The sequence below is a fragment of the Pleurodeles waltl genome, chromosome 9 (assembly GCF_031143425.1).
Source record: "Pleurodeles waltl isolate 20211129_DDA chromosome 9, aPleWal1.hap1.20221129, whole genome shotgun sequence".
In the NCBI taxonomy this organism is placed as follows: domain Eukaryota; kingdom Metazoa; phylum Chordata; class Amphibia; order Caudata; family Salamandridae; genus Pleurodeles; species Pleurodeles waltl.
The window spans coordinates 743,966,819-743,992,283 of NC_090448.1; the positions used below are offsets into that span (position 1 = coordinate 743,966,819).

Sequence of the window (25,465 nt, forward strand, 5' to 3'; positions counted from 1 at the left end):
TGAATAAGCTGTGTGCTGTCTGCACACAAAAGGCTGCATACCCCCTGTAGTTACTTTGGAGCCAGGACCAGGAAGGCAGGGCACCCATCCACTTCAAAGGCTTGCCTCTAGAAGCTTCTCCCCACTTCAAAGGCACAATTGGCTATACATATTGGACCTCAGACAAAAACTTTTCAGTGCACTCCTGGACTTGTGGATACTCTGCCGGGAAGAAGGACTGCTGGGTTGCTGAAAGGACTGCCATTCTGTTGTGCTTGCCTGCTGCCCTCTTTCCTGGACGAGAAGGACTGGACCTGCAGCTCTTGAACCTTGAACCCAGAACCTCAGAGTGACCAGGAGGGTTAGTTGGCTGGCCTCCTGAAGACTCAGGGACATAACAGCCTTCCAACATTCTTGCACCTGCAGCCGGACTCTGCGATCTGTGAGTCTACTCTGCCAAGTGGTACGATCCTAGTCCTGGACACTTGGAAGTGGACTTAAGGTGCTCTGCCAGCCTTCGTAAATCCAGAGGAATCAACTAATCTTGTCTGCTGCACAGCGCAAACCCGAACAGAACCGATGCATCGCCACTGCTGCGTAGATTGGACCTGTAGCAAAGACCCGCATTGGAGCCCATCAGAACCACCAATGCGCAATGCATCCTTGGCGCAGGCCATCACATCCCTCGATGACGACAGACACCCCATTGCACCATCACAGCTCCTCAGAAACAACAAACGACCTTTCTAGTGCAACGCATCCTCAACACTGGAACCTTTGCATCCAAAGAGCTCGCCAACAGAATCCTCAGCGACAGCGTCGCCACATCTCTGAACTGACGCATCGATTTGACTGTGCAACGCATCTTCAACAAGGTTCCTCTCAATGCTCCGCAAGCTAGGATTTAAGGGACTGTGTTCAACAGATCTAACGGCCTGAACCTGTGACTTTTTATGGTCCAGCTCGACCAGATACCCACAGACGATGCTCAAAATTATGCAGCATCAGGTACCGTTGTATGTGCGGTCACTGCCCTCTTCCATAACAGTATTCACTGTATAAGTTTGCACAGTGTTCGCCTCACAAAATACAACATCATTCTCACTAAACTGACAGACTATTTAAAAAGTTTGAAAACTAAGGTCCAAACTCAATATCTAACATTCTTTCTTTGCACATTTCCATCTCTGCACTGTCTCCCAGGAAAGATCAGGAAAAGTCAGCGTGTTGACCCTTTTGCTTTATCGGCAATTGTCTTTTATAGGCTGCTCACTTCTGAACGGTTTCTCTGTAGATTAACGGATCATCTCAATAGTTCTGCTCTGCTTTCAGCTTTCCCCAAGTTCTTAGTGAGCAGACCAACGCCCCTTGTTACCTCTGCTCAAGTTCCTATTTGACAGCTAAAATACCCTTGGATAGGAAATTCTTGGCATTGCTTCAGGCTTCAATGCAAAGATCAGCTGGAAAACCCAACACCACAACATCTGTCTCCCGAACATGTTCCATGTCATTGGATGCCACACTGTTGGAATTCTATGATTTTCATCACATTCACTATAATGTCTAATGGTTGGCGCTCAAACTCTTCACCATTTAACTTGGCCACTGTCTCAAATTTCCCCTCCATACCAGAAACAGTGGCACTGCTAGTTGTATCTTGTGTCAATTTTTGAATGGACAACTTGACTTTCTTTTACCAAATGGAAATTCTTTAAATTGCTATGCGCTCCACATTTAAATTCTAACTTCTCCAGTGTGGCAGCCTGCTGAGGAATCCCAACAAAAAGTGTCCTGTTTCAATGGTTGCCATTTGTGTGGCACCCTGCACAGCTGCAAAATACAGAGCAGATAAGGAATTAAAGATATACACTTGCATTTTGCTTTTCCCCATAACGTGCAATTCTTGATTGCTCTGCTGTCGGAAACTCTCTACAACATGTAATGCAATACTCAATGTCTAAAACTGGACTGGAAAACTAATACAAATCACATTTATTGTGCGCCGTAACTTGAGCTGAAAAGGCCAGTTTGATTCCAGGCACCATATACAGATGTAGTTCATTCCAAAGGCGTATCCTTCAGTCTCAAATCACGGGTACTTTATACCTTGTGATGACAAGTACTTAAGATGTCACCTTAAAAGACTCACAGAACAATGCGGTAAAGGAGAAGTTGGGCTTGTCAAATGAGACATCTCTACCTGAAGGAACATGTAGATTATTTCTCCATTCAGGATGTAGAATGGGGTTACTCAATGGAAACATACCTTTGCAGAAGACTTAAAGGTCAAGTGTTTGCATGAAGGAAGGATATTTCCTTCTTAGACTAGGGGGTCTGGGCAAGACGGGGGTTGAGCTGGAAGCCAGGGAAAGTTTTGCACAGATAAGTAAAGGATTGCCCTAGGACAAAAGAGCTTAGTCACATCAAGATTGGTGCCCTCTCTCTCTCACCAATATCCTAATACTCCCAATTCCCTCAAAGCTTCTGTCTCACGTCAGGGCAAATAGAAATGAAAGTCATTTTTAGATCCTCCTCTATTTTCTCACTCTCTGGGTCTTAATAGGAACTCCTCATACCTCAGTTTGTAATTTATCTCCATTGCTTTTTTTCACTAACATTTCAGTTAGTTTCTTATACTTGAATGCAATTCAGGCAGTGGGACTAAGATGGGGTAGTTGCTTCCATTTCTGAGTGGAGCACAAGTCAGATTGTTACATTGGGGAGCCTCTCATTTTTTATCACATGCCAGTAGGAGTGTGTCTGCAACCAACTGCAGCACCACCACTCTACCCATCAAATACACTTCACAATGTCCACTCTCACCGGATACCAGCGCTGAGACAACAACTACGGCAAAATCACACATTTCTCACAGCTGTGCTCATCTGCGCCTTCCTCCTCAATGACACGTCAGAAAGCCAACCATCCCCTCAGCAGGCCATAAGTAGTCTAGTGCCAGCACACCATGAGGTGACCACAATGTTCAATGCTGCAGTCTCATGAGCCATGTGTGCCCTTAAAGCACAACACCCTTGAGTATGGTTTCCTTTGGCAATCAAATAATGAAATAACTTGCATTAGCTAAACTGTAATTATGTCTGCCAAAGACTTCCACAGTGCCTTACAACTCTCCAGGCGAAGGATAGAAAGTGGGAAGGAAAGGAGAAGTAGAGCATCAATTTTAATATCACCGCAGGAATACTATCACCGAACATGTCTCAGGCCTGCCAATGCAGTGCCTGTGTGTGCAGTTCTAAACTGCCATTTCGACCTGGCAAGTGCACCCACTTGCTAGGCCCAAACCTTCTCTTTTACTACATGTAAATCACAACTAAAATAGGTCCAACGCAGCCCCATGGGCAGGTGCAGTGTATTTAAAAAGGTAGGACACGTACTAGTGTGTTTTACATGTCCTGATAGTGAAATACTGCTAAATCTGTTCTTCACTTTTGCAAGGCCTATATCTCCCTTAGGTTAACATGGGCACTGCCTTGAGATATCTTTTAAGTGTCATTTCCCATTGGGAGCAGATGGAGATGTGGAGTTTGGGGTCTCTGAACTCAATTTAAACATACATCTTTTAGTGAAGTTGGTTTTTAAATTTTAAGTTTAAAAATGGCGTTTTTAGAAAGTGGGCATTTTCTTGCTTAACCATTCTGTGTCTCTTCCCATCAGTGGAGTACACGTCTGGGTCAGGATGACAGTTTGGCTGCTTGTGAAGTCCCTCTAGAAAGTTGCACAAAGCGGAGCTGAGGTGTGCTCTGCATTGCTTGTGGAGTTTAGTTTAGTGTAAATAAGTTGTAAAGCGCATGACTACCCAAAGGCCTCCCAGCGCTAAAGGTAAGTAATAACCTAGAAGCCAAAAACTCAAAAAAGACCTATGATGAGAATAAAAAGGTCTTTAATGTTTTTCGGAACAGTAGTTCCAAAGGTTCTTGCAGAAGTTCTAGGGATAGGGAGTTCCAAAGGTGAGCAACCTGTACTGAAAAGGAGTTGCCTCCCCATGAACATCTCTTAAATCGTGATATATAAACTAGCTGGGCGGTGGAGGATCTCAAGGTCCTTATAGGAACATAGGGTGAGATGCTTTATCTGAGAAATTTAGGGCCTTTGTTATGAAGGACTTTGTGTGTCATGCATAGGGACTTAAAACGGATTTGCTGTTTTATAGATAGCCAATGAAGGGAGACTAAGGCTGGTTTGGCTGATTGATGTCTGGGTATAATCATAAGTAGTCTTGCGGTTGCATTTTGTACAACCTGCAGTCCTTACCACTTAACCAGGAGAGCTGAGAAAAAGGGAGTTACCATGGTCCAGTCGTGAAAGTATCAGGACCTGGATGAGAATTCTCTGGAAGGAGAAGGTTAAAGATTTTCCTTAAGGTTCTTAGGAGGTGAAAGCAGGATGAAGAAATCTTTTTAGATTGCTGCTCCATCGTGAGGCGACAGTCTAGCCAGAAGCCTAAACTCTTTATAGGATCCTTAGGGGGCTGAAGGTTATTGAAAACCTCTGAAAATAGTGCCAGAAGGTTAGAGAGGGCACAATTGCCCACAATCATTACTTCTGACTTTTCGTCATTAAGTTTAAGTTTGGACTTAGTCATCCATTTGGCTACATCAGCCAAGCAGAGAGAAAGATTAATAAGAGAGGGGTCCTTGGCATTAGAGAGTGAAACTACTAATTGTGTATCATCAGCATATGTGACCACAGAAAGGCCATGACGTTTTATGACTTTGGCTATAGAAGAAAGATAGATATTGAAAAGAGTGGGGCTCAATGAAGAGCCCTGAGGAACACCACATGTAAGGGGGAGTATTTTAGACAGAAATTAGAAAACTTGAAAGGTTCTGTTTTTCAGAAATGAAGAAAACCAGGCCAATGCTGTGCCTTCTATTCCTACGGTGGAAAGTCTTTGAAGGAGAATGTTGTGATATACAGTGTCAAAAGCGACACTGAGATCTCACAGAATGATGGCTGCCTGCCCTCCACAGTCTAACAACTGGCGAGTACTTTTGGTGACTGCTAATAAGGCTGATTCTGTGCTGTGTTGGGGTCTGAATCTCATTTGAGTGGAGTCTAAAAGTTCATGATCCTCAAGGAAACATGTCAACTGATTGTTGACATGCTTTTCCATAATCTTGGCCAAAATTGGAAGAACAGCGATAGGCCTGTACTTACTGAGCAAAGTGGGGTCAAGGTTAGGTTTTTTCAAAAGAGGTGTGACCAAAGCATTTTTGAGGGATTGAGGTAAAAATCCTGAGGTTAAAAGGTGATTAAGAATATTTGTCAGGGGAGGGGCAATTATACTGGAGGCCAGCGCAAGAATGGTGGGAGGAGCAGGATCAAGGGGGATCCTGATTTTATGTTATGGAGATAATTCGTGCCCAGAGTCTCTGTCAAGGGCTGAAAAGTTGCCAACTAAACCGACGAAGGCTGAGCATTCACGTGCTGATCCCTATTGGCTTCGTGACTAGATGTAGCCGGAAAAGCGGAGTAAATATCAGTAATCTTTTCCTGGAAAAAGACCGCCAGATTATTGCTATGCTCGATAGAAGCCTCTATAGGCGGATCATCTGGAGATATATGGGTAAATTCTTTGAAAATATGGAAGATCTCTTTCTGGGAATTAGCAGATTGTTCTATTCTAGTACTATAGAATAAAGATTGAGCTGATTTAATCCAGAGTCTTTCTGGGCTAGAGTAGTGGGAGTAGCGGACACATGCACCTGAATAAGGCTTTGCCTATCCTTACACAAAGCAGTATCCAACCCCCTGGAGTGTGTCTAGGGCCAGGGCAGAAAAGGCAGGGTCTTGTGCACTACAAAGACTTCTGTTTGAAGTTTGCCTACTTCAAAGACAGAAATTGGTGTAAGTATGGGACCTCTTACCCCACAATGTTAGAACACTTCTGGACTGAGGACATTCTGCAAGGGAGAACAGCTGGATGCCATAGAAGGGACTGCCCTCTGCCTGTTGCTTTGTTGTGCTGGTCTGCTGCTTGCTGCTTCTGTCCTGGGAGCGAAAGGACTGGTCTTTGCTTTCTATAGCCTGCTTTCCAAGGTTCTCTAAGGCCTTGATCTGAGCTAGCCTCCTGTTAAGAGGTCTCATCTCAGATACATCAAAGACTTCACCTGCCAGTGCCTGAGCTCTTCTGTTGAGAGTCCTGACTTTCCAAGTAGTGCCAACTCCAGTCCCTGGGCCCTTGGAAGTGTAAGCTGGTGATCTGAAGGGGGAAATCCTTGTGCTGCGGCAGGGTAAAAAAAAAAAACATCGACACAGCACCTGCCCTGCTGCTGGAGAATTCATGTAGCGCCTGTCTGGCAGCTACTGAATCAACGCAGCGCCTATTTCCTCACAGCTCCATCAACACAGTCCACCTGGGTTTTTCATGCATCATCCCCAGGGTGTGAATTTCTCATCAACTCCGCAAAGCAGTAAGGAGCCGAGGCTGCGAGTCCGGAAATCAATGCATCGCCTTTTCTGCGAAGAAAGAATTGATGCATCACCTCCCCTGCCAGTAAGGAACTGAGGCATCGCCTCTCCTGCGAGGAAATAATCAACATCACCTCTCCTGCGCAGTAAGGAACCAACACATTGCTTTGCTTTTCGGTGCCTCATCTCCCCTGCGGCCTGCTTTGTCTCTGTTTTTGAAGCCTCCTAAGTACTTTGTGCTAAAAAGATACAACCATTGATTCTTATGAACTAACACTCATTGAAACATTTAAAAAGTGATATCTTTACTTCTGAATGTTGGATTTTTGTTGCTCTGGTCTTGTTTTACTCAGATAAATATTAGCTATTTTCAGAAATTGGTGTGGAGTACTTTTGTGGTGTTTTCACTATGTTGCTGCATGTGTGTGTACAAATACTTTACACATTGCCTCTGAGATAAGCCTGACTGCTTGTTCCAAGCTACCAAGGGGATGAGCAGGGATTATTTTAGCTGTGTGGGTCTCTTACCCTGACTAGGGTGAGGGTCCCTACTTAGATAGGGTGAAAACCACTGCCAACTAGAGACCCCATGTCTAACAATTATTAATACATGGAGCTCCTTTTCCTGTTTTGTGAGGTGCGGCTATGAACAGGGTATACCAATTCCTTTCATGCTAGTTTAAATCTCTGGCATTTGATGCCACTCAAGCAAATGTCTCGCATTCTGCCAAACCAATGTCAGCCTTGCACTCCAAATGAAACAAGCTGGCGATAACATGGTGTTTACATTTATCCTGCTGACTCAATTCCTTTTCAAATCTGTCAATCTACTGATGATACATAATCCCTGCCCAAGTCCCAACTCTTGCATCTACGCATGGTCGATCCTAGTGCCCATCCCTTAGTTTTCCCTTCTAATGGAGACTTTGCAGTTTATATTCTGCGTTGTGACCTTCAAATCATTCAACAGGTCAAAAAGAAAAGATTCTCCCTGGGTCAGGAAAGCTAAATAGGGGGTCTACCAATCTCTCCGATTGGGAGGTTGGTCACCTAGGGGAAAAAAAAAAATACATTTTTGCCTCACAAGCGTTTTATTCATAGGTTCTTTAGCAGACATAATATTGGCAAAGACTCACACAAAGATTGGTGTAGAAATGTTTATACATCCTCTAGTGAACTTCCTTCATTTTGGGAGCAATGGCCTCACACCCACTTTTGTGGCATCCTTCATCAACGGGCATGCTTCTACACTCCTTGTCATCATCACCAGAGGTGGAGTTTAATCATGTGTTCGAAGCTCTACATTCAAGATTGGGATCTTGTTCCGAGTAGTTAAAACTGTCTAGGTGGATACCCTATCCATCATGTCCTTTATTCTTGGGTTCACCTGACAAGATCAAACACTATATATGGATGGTCTCTGGGCCATGGCACCCTTCCATCACAACTATGAAATCTATTGATGTGGCTCAATTACCCAAGAACCTTGCCTAAACACAAAATGTAACTCAGAGAATGTGATATACTTTATCAAATGTCTGTGTAACCTCTTTTATGTTGGTATGACCACCAGTAAAGTTAACATAAGGATAATGGAGCACAGGAGGAATGTGAGATGCAAGAAAACATTAAAAAATTGACTAGCCACTCCTTTGGGGTTTGATGCCCGAGATCCATTCATTACAAGTGCTAGAGAATACATTTTTTAACAGATTACTTGCAGTCCCAAATACCACCTCCACATACATGGTACATAAGGAAATGGGCAGCCCCTACGTGGTAGATCTAATATATATAAATGCGTTGTCGGCTTGGCATGGTATTTGGTCGAATGAAGGGACGCATCTTACCCAAAAGACTATTAAAGACTGTCTTACATTAGAACATCTGGATAGAATCCCATGGTTCATGCACTTAAAAGATCTGTTGAGAGGTATAAATCTAACACCAAATTTAGACAACCCAGGCATAGTCCTCCAGTTTAGTAAGAAAGAACTGAAAAATCAATTAATGGCATGGAGGGTTAATGATAGAGAAAATAGAGAATGCATGAAATCAACGGTAGCACTTTATATGATCGAAAACAATGAGGTAATACCAAATTACTTACTGACAGTTGCGAATACTCAGCATAGATTTTATTTGACCCGATTACGTTTTTGAATGTTGCACTTTTTGGTAGCCTTCCCAAAGGTGAGGATTTGGAGTAAAAGCCTACCGAAGTGCCCCTACGTGGGACGATTTGCACAATCCACAATGCACTTTATTATATCTTGTAAATTCTATCATGACATTAGGAAACAATTCTTAAAACCACTATTTATTACTAATAAGTTATTTTAAGCTTTTAACTATTTATTTAAATTGGATACCAATGAGAAATGTGAAGCAGTGATAAAATTTATCCTACATGCAATTGAGCAGAGGAAAAAGTTGTCCTATTTAGAAAAACTCAGATACGAGAATGAATAACCGCATAATTTGTTGCAACAAAGATTTTTATCCTTTTATTTATTAGTAATGTATCTGGAAGTATTTTATTGTATAACCTTTTTATCCTAAAGAGACTGTTTTTCTTTTATGGAGTAAAATCCGAATAAAGATTGTTTCGAATTGAATTGACTACCCACTCCGTGGAACATAATCACAGTATCAATGATTTTCAATAAGTAGTACTTGATAAACCAAATATACCAACTACCCTAATAGACACAATACATTTTCTTTTCAAACGTGAACAACACTGGATATATACGTTGGAGAGTCACATAAGGGGGCTCAACAATGATATGCCCTGGCACACGTGAGGAGTTTGCATGTAGGAACAGGCCAATTTATCTTACCAAAGAATGAGTTCTTCCTAGTGGGGTAGGTGCTGAAATTTTCCTTTCATTAGCACTTAAATTTGCACAATAAGAGTTACGGACAAGGCCTCTACCATGCTAAACCACGCAATAGACCTGAATCACCTAATGGCACTTCTGGACTATGTTAAACCCTTGAGCCTCGCCTTCGCAGACTCACTGCCATGGCCTTGCTCTTGTCCAAGCGACGCATAGCCCTTTGCTGCGGTAGTAGGGTGCCACTCACCACCGCCGATTGGCCAGAAGACATGCAGTATTGTAATATGACTAGTGAACTCTATGTCTCACTTCAGCCTCCTACCTCTAGGCCTAAAGACATCTGGGCACCCCTCCGAACATATCTTCTGACTCTGGACACTGCCACCACTTAAGGTGCCACAGCCTGCATCACTACTCTTCTTCCTCTCCTTCTCCCCGCCACCCAGCACCGCTCCCAATCCCCTTTAACATATATTGTGGATGCACTCATAGACACTGACGTTATATCGCTATCCTGGAACATATTATTTGCGTATGGATGTACTCATTGCTTCTATCCCTTTTTTTATGACTGTACTATGGCAGCGTTGTTTTCTCCTATATAAATCTAACTAAAAAAAAGTTATTTTTAAAAAGAGTTACGGACATGGCAAGGAAAGTCTAATATAAGTGACATGGACCACAAGGCATGATGATTAATAGAAAAACAAGGCATAGGAGACGCATATGAGAAAGGTACCAGATGTGAGCCAAGGGAACAGGCAGCACAATAAACACTTAAGAATAGGTATTGTGCCATACATTTCAAATCTTTGTCTCCATTTAGTGTAGACATGGAGCCCAAACTAAAATGTAATCAGAACCCACAGTCTTAAAGAGTGCTCTAGAAGACGAAATCTCTACAGATATTCATATGCATTTGTATTTGTATGAGCATGTCTTACTCTCTCTGCATGAAGCCTACTCTAAAGTTCAAGGCTGTCTGCCACAAGTTCTGTTATTGTGTTTCTGCATATTGCCCACGCCTCACCTCATAGATCACAACCACAGTTTATTTGAAACCATATATCTGCACCCAAACAATTAATTCCCTCTACCCTATCTACTCATCCCACCAACCATCTGCTAATCACACCAATTATTACACCTAATTTGTATAAATTCTACCTACCACCAAGAAACTGGTGTAAATGCATGGAAAATGTATTTCTTCATTTTACCTTTTCTCTAAAATGAAATTTTGTCAGCCTGTTTTTGTCAGGCTGACATTTTTCATTTTAGAAATTTGCTAAAATGACGGATTACCAGGCTGAGCCAGCAATCTAAAGGCTGGCTCAGGAAGACATTGCATTTTATTAAAAACAATATACTATTCCAAATAAATACATTATTTATAAAATAAGACAATGTTTAACAAAAACAAAATAGTTTATGTACTAAAAATTGCAAGATGATGTGTGGATGGCCAACAAGTATTTTTAGCAAAGAACATGCAGACCGGTGGGATGGGAGGAAAAACAGCTCTAGTTACCGAAAGCAACAAGCTGATGTTTTAGGGCAAAATGAGCCTTTTGACAAAATATTTCAAATGGACATTGGGATCATAGTTCATATTGGCTTGGGATCACAATATGCTTAAGGGGCCATTTATTTAGTCTTTGAGGGTTCTATGTAGCCAAGGCTGTTGCAGCTGCTGTAGTGGTATTGTCATGATCTCTGCTGATTGCTTATATTGATTTTAGTATTGAAATGCATCCCTCTGGGCCTGTGTGAGTCTGGAGAGGAGACTCTGCCTCTGAGCTATATTCATGCAGTATCAAATGGTGTCTGCGAATCATGTTCATTTATTTAGACAGCAAGATGGGACAAGGACCCGCAAGCAAAGTTCTACTGTTTGGTCTCTTGACAAGTATATCACTCTATGAAAATAGAGCCCCCACTTTGAGGATGTTGTTTTAATGGACTGGGAAGTTATGCCATCTTATAAAATTATTAGGATAAACACATCCTTGCCCATCATATCCCTTTTACAAAACCTTCTGTCCCAATGAACCCAAGGCACGCAGTTGAGCTATCTCTAGACTGTTGCTCATATCTGTAGGTTTAACATGAGGGCTACATCGCCAGTTGGAGTTTTCTGCTAAAGAAAGAGCACTTTTATATCTCTAGGTGCAACACCTGGGATGCTCTCTGGTGCTAACTATTCAAACACTGTTCATTTACCAGAAGTGTTAATTAGTTCAGTCTCCAACTTACAGTCAATGTAATGCACATAGAAGAGCTTCTTCCCACTGATATCTTTCACGCTCAAGATCTCCGCCAGTGCTGCAAGATAAAAAAAAAAAATGGCAACTGTGAATACAACTTTTAGAGTGTGCGATACCTAGGTAAGCTCCTATAGCTTGAGTCGCTACTGGTCTTATCAGTTCTCTGCTACTACTGCCCTGTTTGTCTTCATGAACATCAATTCATAGATAAATCGTAAGAAGAAGTGCTAAAGGTCCCTTTTCAATTAAAAGTTTATTCAAACCCAGCAAATAAAGCCATATGGAACTACTATAAAAATTCACTTCTCCAATAAAATAAAACTGCCACAACTGGCTGAACCAACTACCCTACAGGGTTTCACAGAGCAACTGTTAGGGGTGTGGTTCTGCTCTCCAATACAAGGTTGAATAAAGAAAATATGAGAATGCAGCTGTCTTCCCCCAGGACCACATAAAGTTTTTTTTGTAGTTTTTTTTTTTTTTTTAATAGAACGGTTCTTTAATCCAGAATGACGTAAAACACTGCCAGATGTTGGTTTGCTGCAACAAAGAGATGGGATGAACACTACAAATAATCTCAGCCACTGGCAATCACTCAGGTTACATTCCAGCCTATTATTTTGAGTTAACAACAATTAAACTATCCCAATACGTATGGGGAAATTATTTATTTACAACTGCCAGGATGTTTTAAAATGATCTGCATAAATTGGTGAGATTGTACAATAACTGCTAATGTTTAAAACATGAATTCAAGCAATTTGAAATAATTTAAAATGCATTTGCAGAATCTCTAAATTATGCTGAACAGATATATGAGTGTTCTTGTGATTACTACAATCAACGCTTTGGGAATCTGTACAAGGGACATTCATTTTTAGAGTTGGAAAGTAGTAAGCCACTAATTTCAGTTGAGTAACAGTATTTGCCATCTCAATGAGGCTCGGGAGGAGACAAGGCAGTGCTACATTTAATTCAAACAACTTTGTGTAACGGGTTTGCATTTTACTTACCACTAGAACACTTGGTGGGAGTCCCCAATGTATGTGCACTACAGCAGTTTACAGACAAAAAAGGTGACACAGAACTAAGTACATCAAAAGCCAGTCTTTAGAGTACTGTTTACGCCTTTATTTAGAAAATAAACGTTTCTTGTTTTCTCAAATAAGAACGTTGCTCAGGGGCGTGGAATTCCTATAGCCCGACGCCAATGACACATTGTTTGGGGTCAAGGACAACACGTTTTCATGTTTATTTTGTCCTTGGGACAATTAGGCCCAACCCCCTGCAGCACAAACCCTTTGGCTTCCAGTTTACAGTACCACGTAATGGGACAGCAAAGTAAATGGTCTACAGTTGAGGTAACATTTTAGTCCATATGTTAATACAGTTCGAACTTGTATTTATGGTTCATTAATGTAGAGCCCTTATTATTAGATTGAGTGCTCTAAATAAATGTTGCAAACTCGGACTGCACTACTGAGTGTGGTTGCAATAATAAAAAAAGTGTACGCACATTTACAAAGTTTAACTATATGAGGCTACGTATGATGCTGCCAGAATGCTCTCTGATTAGATGCAAATATGTGTAGAAGCTTGAAAGCACAATTGACGATTCTTTGCTTTCAGAATAAAATTTTCACAAAAAATGCAACTAGGAAATAAAATGTTTTGCTAAACTACTGTGAAATCTTAGGTACCATTTCTTTAAAGCATCATTTAGTAAAATGTGTTGATGCATGCTAGTATTTCCAAAAAAATACTCCTAAATGAATATCAGTGTAACTACTTTCAACAAGATTATGGGAAATATACAAACTAAATAAGCACTGGCAAAACATACAGATCTGATACTGGTGGTCAGTCGTTTGGTTTTGTGAATGTGTGTCTTGTTTTGGCACGTTTTTTGTAAAACGTTGTCGGAGCTACCAGGCCCTCACCATTGTAACAAACATTGGCAAGAAGCAAAAATATTTCTTGATCTCAAAAGGCACACATTGCCACAATAGTTCCTGGCACTGAACCAAATTACTTCAGGCCTCAAAAAATTATAAAAATGTTACTAGACCTGCAGGTCGAGTAACCTGAATAATCTACTCGACCTAACTGTAATGTACTTGACCCGTAAATAGGTCTCAAGTTCTGTGATCCTAGGCATATATTTTAGTTGACAGAGTCATCTTTTTCTTCATTCTCACATATGAATGCACCTTCAAATATGTGAGCTTAGCATTTCTACTGTACAAAATATAACATCCTTTGTTTGATTAAATAGACTAAATGTTTGCTCCATGTATAATACAAATCTACCCACAAATAGGGGTCCATGAGTTTCCTCTTAGTTTACTAATAACGTTGTCATCAGGGCAGGAGTGTTTCGCAGTTTATGCTTAAACACTCACTTTTAATAAATATATTACTAAAGCACGATGTGGCAGCACACTGTCATTTACAGAGAGTACATTTCCAAGAAATGTCCTAAAACTACTAACTTGCAGCTTTACTGATAATACTAAGTAGCGTATTAAAAATGTGAAAACTGGGTTTCAGAAAACATATTTATCATTTGCAAATCATCAAGCAAAGTGTTGTGATTAGTTTTCATCCTTTTAAAAAAAAAAAATTTAATCGCTCAGAAGTACAAAAAATGGGCGTTCACAACTACTGAAATATATTTTAAAATGTTTGCACACACAAAATGTAAATACCTCTTTGTACAGGAAGTCAGAACGTTCACCTAATAAAATTCTGGAATTCTGCAGTCAGAAGGAAAATAAATTGCAAGACAAACTGACTTTTGACCTCTGTCTCTGAACACACAGCTAATGTGACAAGATCACAAGATTTAAAGGCATCTTTATTGCTCCTGCACTTTCTTACTGAATAGAACACCTGTTCTTTGTCAACATGCCAGAAGGGGTGATTAAGTCCTAAAAATACCTCAACCTGATAAAATATGACTTGCCAAAAGGGGTGAGTAGGTCCTAAAAATAGCTGGACCTGATAAAATATCACTCGCCATATCGAGTGGGCAAGTATCATTTTTGAGGCCTGGACTTGGTGTGTCAGTATGTTACTTGTGAAAGAGCAGAATGCTATCACAAAAGTAGACTCATGGTGTAGGTCTTTGCATTAGTGCAGATTTATGTATTTCATTAATACGCGTTTAAAAAAGTAGAGGAAATTGTATTCCTAAAAAATATTTGTGAACTGTATTTTACCACGAGCAAATATGCATATGTAGATTTGCTCAGGCGAAAATCTGTTGAGCTTTTAACAGGCTCACTTTCACTCCATTCACTTTTTTCCCCAACCCTGCTAGACCTTTTACTACTGCCTGTGTCAGGAGAAAATTTCCAACCTTTCTCATTATAGGAAAAGATTAGAGAAGAGCTGGTGATAACCCTTAAAACATGCTGTTAGTAAGTTTGCACAGACTCAAATGGGCATTTCAACCTTCAAACCTTTGTTTTCCGCTACCTCCAGCCCCAGTATGTAGATCTGCGGATAAATAAGGAAATTGCCCTAGTATGTAAAAATGCGAAGATATTAGGAAATTGCTAGTATTCAAGCTGTATAGCATTAGGCTTGTCATAATAAGAGAGGCTATTGTCAGAGCTCTTATATATATAATATTGCTACCATAATTTGTTGCCGCACTACATGGCATCAAAGGGACACGTAGATTTATGAAGCAACCTGTCCCATGGACAAGTACATTTTATTAAATTCCACATCCGTTTGCTCCATGGTTACGCAGCACTAAATCTGAGAAGTGTTTCAATACAGAACTGCTGGTAGTAATGTGAGCTTTAAAGTACAAGCTTAGAATAAGGCAGGAGAAGATATCTCATTATCTCTGCCAGTACCAGTTTCTAACACCGGCAACATAGGTTAAGATAAAATATAATTTCTTTTCTTCAGACTCTAAAGAAATAATGTTAGGCTACATATTAAATCATCATTAAAGGTCTGTGCAATAATAAAAAGAAAGCAAACTAGGTTCGGTTTAAGGCAAATGCATGATATGTTAAAATAACAATCGTGTAAAATGTGTAGAGACGTCACAGAAGATAGCAAGCACCACAACTGTTCATTAACTACTTAGCAACATAATTTAATCATATAGTTTAGCTGAAGGTAAAAGACACAAAGGGATTAACAAAGTGTTCACTAGGAAGATAAATATTTGCTTTACTGAAGGAACTAAGATTGCAACTGAACATTTTCTTATTGTATGTGAACCAAATAATCTGTTTTCCCCCTTCTCTTTTTATTATAGTACTGTGATTGTACATAACATTCAAACTGTACTGTGGTGCACCTAAAATCTAATAAAGACATTGTTTAAAAGGGGGTGTGAGTAATTTACTTAAAGCACTCTAGAACTGTATGATGTTTTGCACAAGTCAGACTGAGTATTTATTTGACGAGGGATATAAATAAAGATATTCAGGGTGTTAGAGATGCTCTGACAACATGTGCAGTTAGGGTCGGGTGTTTGCCATGTCAGAGTTGCAGTGGGTTCTTTAAATTGGTAGCCATGTACTACCGGTAGGTGCTTGGAAATGCAGGAGACTTGGTCCTTGGTGCCTAAGGGGACTGCAGGGGAAGTCCAAAGGGGCGAGTACGAGGCATCTTCCAAGTGGGTTCAAGTGACTGGAGGTTTACCCTAGCAAAAATGTTTTTTGTTTTTTTTTGGATTTCAGAGCTTGCAAATTGTTCTTTCACTTACAATGTGAGTTGAAATGTTTTATCTTCTTATCCATGGCAACAGTTCTTTAATTTCAAAGGTAACACATGACCCAAAATTATTTTCTGAGGCAGCAGCATACGTTTGCCCTCCAGGTGCACCCGACTGGAGCCAATGAAGCCAATCCTAAAAGATTTAAATGCTTACGAGTTCCAAACAAAGTACTTAAAAACTCACAAGATATGCAAAATACTATAAAACATGATAACATATAATATTGGAGTGCATCGAGCTGCGTATGGTGACAAGTTTCCTTTATTCTGTTTAGTGCAAGCCAATCTATAAATTCATATTAGTCAGAGACCATATATTTAAGACCACTTATTTAGATCAAAGTAAATGCAACTCAGGTACCCACACTGCTAGTTAAATGTCATTAAGCACCTCTGTTCATTCTACCCTCAACTTTAACCTCAACCAAAGCTTCGGGTTAGCAAGATTTAAGACTCTTCCAAATCACCAAATGACATGTTCAAATGTGTACAATCTTTCTGTCATGGAGCAAGACGGATGAACAGTGCGCACAAAGAGGGCTATTGCGATACTGCAAAAACACAAACACCCACATTCATCAAGTTGCAACAGAGAGAAGTTAGGAGGGTATTTAGAGTTGAGCAGGAAAAGAGAACTGTCATAAACTGGCAATTCACCCCTACTAAAATTCTTGTTCCCCTGTCTCTCTGAGAGGTAAGAGAACTGCTTAGTTTCCAACACCAGTGCCTCAGTTGGATCCAGCTTCAGAAACTTCTCTCTGGCAGTCCAATCACCAAAGGATCACCAGGATCAAAGCATTAAAAAGCAAAGACCAGCCCATACCGTGCAGGTTAAAAAAACTCCTTGCAGGGCCAAAGATTTTTTCATTTGAAAAAAACAAAAACATTGCTTTAGGGGTTTGATTCTGAAATACCCCCCAAAAAAAAAAAAAATGCTGGTAAAGTGGAAGCCTTTGGGCAAAACTCTATCAATTTGGTGGGGTGGCAAGGCCTCGCTAACATCAGAGATCCTATAGACCTGCTTTTTTAAGATGATACATTTTTAAATGAAAACTAGGTTGTGACAACCTGAACAGAACTGCTTGACAGGGAAGATCACAAGCTGCTGTTTATTTCAATGCCAAATACTTCTATTACACGTTGGTGTCTTTTACTTCCCTAAAATGTTTCTAGTTCCTATACTCGCTGATCGTGACACCATATCTCCCTCTGATCTCTCTCAGGCCTCGAAAAATCATCTGCAGGTCGAGTAACGTAAATAATCTACTTGACCGAACTGTAATGTACTTGACCCGTAAACGGGTCTCAAATTGTGTTATCCTAGGCAAATAGTTTATAGAGTCACCTTTTTCTTCATTATCACATGATTGCACCTTCAAATATATGTGAGCTCAGCAATTCTGCAGTACGAAAAAACCTCTTCTGTTTGATTAAGTAGTCTAAAGTATGCTGCACGCTTCACAAGAATGTAGCCCACATACCCATGATGTCTAGCCCAAATAACCCAGGACTTCTTTTAGTTTACTAACAACATTACCATCTGGGCAGGAATGTTTCTCAGATTGTTTAAACACTCAATTTTAATAAATATATTACTAAACCATGATGTAGTAACATATTGTCATCTACACACAGTAACTTTCCAAGAAATGTCCAAAAACCTCTCCACTAACTTGCAGCTTTACTGAAAAAACTAAATAGTGTATTAACAATCTGTGAAAGTTGGGTTTCAGAAAACATATCCTTTGCACATCAACATGTAAAGTATTCTGATTTGTTTTCATCCCATTAAAAACATTTTTTCATCACACAGAAATATTTAAAAAAGGGCTTTCACACCTACTGAAATATATTTTGAAATGTTTGCACAGTTGACTTAGTCATTTAAATGTTGTGTGTTAGGAAAAACCTAACACCCTATATCTTTTTATTTTACATTCTAAGCAGCAGGTCACACAGTTCACCTTACAAAGTCCTGGAACTCTGCAGTCGGAAGAAAAATTATTTGTCAGAAAAAAATACTTCTGACCTTTTTCTGTGAACACAGAGCAAATGTGACATAAGAACAAGATTTAAAGGTATCTTTTATTGCCCCTCCACTCTTCAACTGAACAGAACACCTGCTCAGTGTCAACTCGCCAGAAGGGGCGAGTAAGTCCTAAAAATAGCTCAAGCTCATCAAATAAGACTCGCCAATGTGTGTGGTCGAGTAGATTTTTAGAGCCCTGTATCTCCATTCAAACATCTGCACTCAGACATTCAGCTCAAAATACTAGGTCATACCCACCCTACCTCCCACTTTTAAATGACTTACGCCATTCATCCTCATTGTCCTGATTCCGACGGAGAACAGGCAGCCGGCATCCTTCGATCACTTCAGCCTGTAAGTGGGAGAGAGATTACAGTATGGGAAGTGAGATAATCACGTAAGGCTTTCAATGTACTTCTCATCTGCAAGTGACATCTGTGCATTTCACTTCTGGAATGCTTGTAATGCTTTTACTTAATTATTATCATTACTCTTTTTAAGAAACATTTGTTATGTGTTACTAATGGTGCTTGTGGCATTCTTGGCAAATTATTGTATATCACATATAACACGAATGGACTTGGGGCTGGTTGGTCTGTAAAGTTATTGTTACAGCTTAAAAGTGAGATATGCAAGTTGTGAAATACCAAGACTCAATTTGAAATCAGAAATACAAATATATAGCAGAATAATTTTTTGCAGGTTTGCTCACACCTCAGTTGTTTAGCACAGCCAGGTCACATGGCTTCCAAATTCTTACCTGCCTCAGTTTTGCCAAGAAGGCACACCAAGGCGAGCATCAACTCTCACTTTCATGCAGAATTGAGTCGTATATGTCAAAAAACAACTTCAGATCACTACTGCACGCACTGTTAATGTCTCGCCTGGATGTGGGCAATATTATGTACGCCAGCATCTAAGACACCCACTTGGCAGCACTGAAAAAGCGTCCTGCATGACACCTCTCAAACACAAATTCTAAGCATATATGGCGGCACCTCATCCATGCTGTGAGCAATTAAATAGCTCCTTGATTTACATCAACCTCAAGATGGGTTACACCATCATTATGTATTCATATAAGTAATTTAAAAGAGTGTCTTTAATCAAGCATTATACAAAGTACATCAAAGCAGTTTTGAAAGTGCTTTTATCCAAAAGGTTCACGCGGTCAGAGTCTTCTGACATGCGATTTCACCTGACAGAAAAGTTCATGACCCCGGATAGCCAGCACAATACTGACTGCCTTGACACTGAAATGCAAGAGACAAAGAAGTGCAAAGCGGACCAGAATACAAGATTTTCTTTTGCCGCATCCCAAGGACTTGGAACACAATAAATGATCATCAGTGCTGCTTCATTTTAGAAGGATGTGAGGACTCGCCTATTCAAGGAATACAGTAGCAGTATTTTTATTGTATGGTTAATTAAAACCTTAATAACAATGCAACCATAATAAATATTAAAACAAGAGATAAAGCCAGAAAAATCTATTATATATACAAAGAGTAGAATAAAAACCTAAGTACGACGAAGCAACACTTTTTTAGGGTCAAGCCTGCAAGCGTTTGCACTGGTGCATGCGTCTCACATGCAAAACACTGTTGTGTTCAGTAAAGGGCTTGGAGCCCGCCTGTCCCTCACCATTTGTTGGTTTGTGTGGCACTCTTCTTTACAGCCTCGTAATTCATCAAGGCATGTCTGGTATCAATTCCGTTCCACTGAGTGGAGCAGGAATCAAGCACTAATTGATTTCAACTTAATTAGTGCCTGTTTGCTGCTCCCAACGTGGTCGAGGTACTATTTTGTTATAACTTCCAGTGCCCTGCAAACAGAAGGGTTGTTACTGGCAAAAAGGTGCACAGCAGGACAAACAAAATAGCATAGTTTTGTTTTTATAGCTAACTTTATTTTATTAAGTCGTCTTTTCTCAGTTTCCACTTGCTTCTTTTGTTTTTGCTCGTGGACACTGTTGTCAAAAGATAATTAACATGTTCAAAATATGCAAGACCCATTGCATTGCAAATGCTTGTTTTTTCTGTTGTTCCCCCTGAAACAGACAATGTATCATGGCCAAGCACTTTGGCATCCAAAAGAAAGCAATGTGCAAAAGGAGATAAGGGGATATCCCAAATGTACTTCAGATATTATAGCATTGCCTTTGCAGATTGAGTTATCCAGTATCAAAAAAAGATTTAACTTCTAGGTTGGATCAGGTACTGCCGCAAAATCCTCACCATGGAGCAATTTAAGGGCAGTAGTCATACTTGATGCGTCCTAATATAGGAAAAACATACCATGAGCATCAAGGTTATTATGCATTGTGACGTATTGAATAGAAAAGTTCAATGTGCAAAAAGCATTAGAGAATAACCCCCGATTATGCACAAAGCAGAGTAGCAAAGGAAATGCAGCATTCATTTTAGGCACCCAAGAAAAAGGTGAGCTGTGATAATAAGCAAGAAGGGATATCCCAAGAGTACCTTAAGTGTGCTCTTCGGGCGTCCTGCAAAGTGTAAAGTACAAGTCATGCAGCAAAAGATCCCGAGGTGAGATAACAGCGGCGCAAGAGTACAAAAGAAGGGGTATCCCAAGAGTACCTTAACTGTGCTCTGCAGGCGTTCTACAAAGTGCAATACTTAAGATACAGAACATGCAGCAAAAGGCCCAGAGATGAAATAACAGCAGTGCAAAAGTACTCCACTCGAGGATTAGCTTGAGCGACTCAGAGCGGCACCAACAATAAGTGACACAAGTATTATATGGAAGTTAGAGTGAACAGAAGAAAAGCTCAACATTTTGCAGGGCAAACTGAATGCATGGAGCCCAGTTTGGCTGTAGCCATCAGGACTAACTTGCCAGCTTTAACTTTTAATATGGTATTGTCCGGATTCAGACAAGCTATTTACCGCCTGTCGACAAGTTCAAAGTCATGCACGAATAAAGTCACTCCGAAGAAGGATTTTTCTTTGCGGCAGCCAGGAAGGGCAGATGCATAGAATAAGAATGTTGGTTTCTTTTCTCATTCCACAGAGTCGGCACACTTTGCCATAAGAACGAGAACGGCGCCATGCCAAAAGATGCGCCAGGAAGTTCCACTCCCCCCTCTAAGTGCAACTAGCCGAGCCTTTCTTGACAGCGGGTATGTGCAAGTAATGTAGGTCTGTGGCTTGCTGAGAGTATAAGAATTGATAACTGACCAGGCATGAGAGTGCTTGCTCAGTGTTGCCATGTCCTCAATCCTAGACAGCTTTTTTGATGTGGCTGTTGTAAGCTTTTTTTTTAAACCTGGTGAAAAAAAAACAAAAGTGAGAATTCCCTTAATTTATCATCAAGGGAGTGCTTATAGGATGAAGTTGAACCAGCGCCAGTTAATTTGAGCCAAGTTAGGCTGTGCATAGAGCCTTGTGGGGCAGATCTTAGCCTATGACACAAATTTAAGAACAACCCACTTCTGGCCCAGCGCTGTTTGACTATATTAACCTCAAGCTTTATTTGATCTAGAGAATCGCTTGTGGCTAGCGAAGAACAGCTTTATAAATGAGAGCAATACAACTGTCCAGAGTATAGGAAAGTGCCACTTTTTGACATGGTTACCCCTCACTCTTTGCCTGATATCAGATGTGATTTCGACTGAAACTGCACTGGGTTCCTGCTAACCAGGTCCCCAGTGCCAGGTCTCTTTTCCAACACTGCACAGTTGTTTCCCCAATTGGCAAATCCTTTGGCACTGTCCTTAACTCCCTATTAAATGGTACTGAGGTGCTAAAGACGGGCCCTTAAGGGTGGCAGCAGGAATTGTTCCACCCTAAGGGACCCCTCACCAAGCACATGACAGGCTGCCATTGCAGGCTGCTTGTCTTGGAGCAGATGAAAGTGAAAATATGACATGGCACACACAGCCTAACACTGCATGCAATAAATTTAAGTCACCACTACAGTAGGCCTTACAGCCCCAGGTCAGGCTGCATTATGTTACATGTGAGGGCATATCTGCAAGAGCAGACATGCCAGTACTATGTATTTGTCAATTCTTACACATAAGTACAGGGGTGTGGAATTTAACAGAATATGTACTTGTCCACGGGACAGGTTGCTTCATAAATCTACTTGTCCTGTATCAAAATCCATTTGTCCCTGTGGTGCGGTATAGTGCGGTGACAAATTATGGCAGCAATCTCAATATATAAGGGCTCGAATAATAGCCTCTCTGATTATGTCAGGGCTCACACTATAGTAGGGTATGAACACTAGTAAATCCCTTATTTTACCACCTTTCATCAGATAAACATACTGGGGCTAGAGGCAGCAGTAAACAATAGGTCCAGGGTTGGAATTACCTTTTAGGTCTGTGAAAACCTGCAAAAGTCCATGTTTTAGGGGGTTTTACCAGCTCCTCTGTAATCTTTTCCCATACCGAGAAGCTTGGAAATGTATTAACAGATGGGAAAAAAGTAATTTGAGGAAAAGTGAACTTTGACATGCTCAACAGATTTTTGCATTAGCAAATCCACATATATATTTGCTCGAACTAAAATGCAGTTCACAAATATTTTCTAGAAGTACCATTTCCTGGCCTACTCCTGTAAATTTATGAGTCGTATATCTGCACTAATGCAAGAATATATACCAGGGGTGCACCTTTGTGACTTTCTTAGAAAATTGGCCCCCTAATTAGGTCGGGCATTAACCTAGACCTTTTATTTCTAATAACATTCTGTCTGTCTCTGTCTATTGGCTGGCTTCACTAGGAGTGACAGCATTGTGCCGTTTCACAAGGAGCATATTTGCACACAAAATAGTTATGTTCAATGCCCAGAACTACTGTGGAAATGCGTGCCTTTTTGCTAGAGTTTGAAATAATAGCGAAGGCCCGGCAGGTCCCCCAACAATAAAGTTTTACAAAACCATGTCAAAACAAGACATGCATTTACGAAACTGAAAGGCTGACAATTGGAGCCGATCCTAGCAGCTTTGCGCATGCCTGCTTATTTTCATGTTTCCCATAATCTTGTTGAAACTTGTTACACTGATTTTTCCATTATGGGTATTTTTTTGGGAAATACTATCATGCATGAGTTTTACTAAATGATACTGCAAAGAAATGATTACTAACATTTCACAGTAGCAAAACTAATTTTAACTAGTTGCATTTAATGAACATTTTGATTTTGAAAGCAACAAATCCTCAATACAGCTTTTAAGTTTCAGCAAATATTTGCATTTTATTAGAGAGCATTCTGGGAGCATTATACGTAGCCTCATATTGTTAAACTTTGCTAAGGTGTGCACACATTTTTATAGTGGAACTACAATCAGTAGTGCATTCCGAGCTTACAACATTTCCTTAGCCAGCTCACCCTAATAAACAAAAAAGGTTCAAACAGCATTAACATACGGACACAAATGTTACCTTTACTCTAGACAATGCCCTTCCCTGATCCATAAAGTGGTACTTAAAACTGGCAGACAAAGGGTTTGTGCTGCAGGGGGTTGGGCCTACTCGTCTCAAGGGTCAAATAAATATCAAACTTTATTGCCCTTGACCCCAAACAGTATTTTCTGGGCGTCAGGCTATAGGTATTACACACCCCTGATAGTAAGTGGCCAGGTGTAGGAAGTTGGCTCTGTATGCACTATTTCAAAGTAAGGAATAGTATGCACAGAGTCCAAGGGTTCCCCTTAGAGGTAAGATAGTGGCAAAAAGAGATAATACTAATGCTCTATTTTGTGGTAGTGTGGTCGAGCAGTAGGCTTATCAAAGGAGTAGTGTTAAGCATTTGTTGTACATACACACAGGCAATAAATGAGGAACACACACTCAGAGACAAATCCAGCCAATAGGTTTTGTTATAGAAAAATATCTTTTCTTAGTTTATTTTAAGAACCACAGGTTCAAATTCTACATGGAATATCTCATTTGAAAGGTATTGCAGGTAAGTACTTTAGGAACTTTGAATCATTACATTAGCATGTATACTTTTTACATTAAACATAATAAGCTGCTTTAAAAGTGGACACAGTGCAATTTTCACAGTTCCTGGGGGAGGTAAGTTTTTGTTAGTTTTGTCAGGTAAGTAAATCACTTACAAGTCTCAGGTTTGGGTCCAAGGTAGCCCACCGTTGGGGGTTCAGAGCAACCCCAAAGTTACCACACCAGCAGCTCAGGGCCGGTCAGGTGCAGAGGTCAAAGAGGTGCCCAAAACGCATAGGCTGCAATGGAGAGAAGGGGGTGCCCCGGTTCCGGTCTGCCAGCAGGTAAGTACCCACGTCTTCGGAGGGCAGACCAGGGGGGGTTTTGAAGGGCACCGGGGGGGGGACACAAGTCAGCACAAAAAGTACACCCTCAGCAGCGCGGGGGCGGCCGGGTGCACTGTGCAAACACGCGTCGGGTTTTCAATGGTTTTCAATGAGAGATCTCTTCAGCGTCGCAGGCAGGCAAGGGGGGGGGTTCTCAGGGTAGCCACCACCTGGGCAAGGGAGAGGGCCTCCTGGGGGTCACTCCTGCACAGGAGTTCCGTTCCTTTAGGTGCTGGGGGCTGCGGGTGCAGGGTCTTTTCCAGCCGTCGGGAAATGGAGTTCAGGCAGTCGCGGTCAGGGGGAGCCTCGGGATTCCCTCTGCAGGCGTCGCTGTGGGGGCTCAGGGGGGACAACTTTGGTTACTCATGGTCTCGGAGTCGCCGGAGGGTCCTCCCTGAGGTGTTGGTTCTCCACCAGTCGAGTCGGGGTCGCCGGGTGCAGTGTTGCAAGTCTCACGCTTCTTGCGGGGAGTTGCAGGGGTCTTTAAATCTGCTCCTTGAAACAAAGTCGCAGTTCTTTTGGAGCAGTGCCGCTGTCCTCGGGAGTTTCTTGGTCTCTTGGAAGCAGGGCAGTCCTCTGAGGATTCAGAGGTCGCTGGTCCTGGAGAAAGCGTCGCTGGAGCAGGGTTCTTTAGAAGGCAGGAGACAGGCCGGTAGGACTGGGGCCAAAGCAGTTGGTGTCTTCTTTCTTCTTCTGCAGGGGTTTTCAGCTCAGCAGTCTTCTTCTTCAGTAAGTTGCAGGAATCTAAATTCTTAGGTTCTGGGGAGCCCTTAAATACTAAATTTAAGGGCGTGTTTAGGTCTGGGGTGTTAGTAGCCAATGGCTATAGCCCTGAGGGTGGGTACACCCTCTTTGTGCCTCCTCCCAAG

General features: G+C 41.1%; 1 protein-coding gene across 13 annotated transcripts in view; it reads right to left on the reverse strand.

Annotated features, from left to right (window-relative positions):
• Positions 1 to 25,465, reverse strand: part of KAT5 (lysine acetyltransferase 5) — a 623,375-nt gene that overhangs the window by 566,401 nt on the left and 31,509 nt on the right. For all 13 annotated transcript variants that reach the window (XM_069207870.1, XM_069207861.1, XM_069207869.1 and 10 more), the window contains exons 2-3: positions 18,582 to 18,648; positions 11,511 to 11,579 (exon numbers count right to left, since the gene is read on the reverse strand). In XM_069207870.1, the coding sequence (XP_069063971.1) occupies positions 11,511 to 11,579; positions 18,582 to 18,648 (136 nt within the window). The remainder of the gene's footprint in view (positions 1 to 11,510; positions 11,580 to 18,581; positions 18,649 to 25,465) is intronic.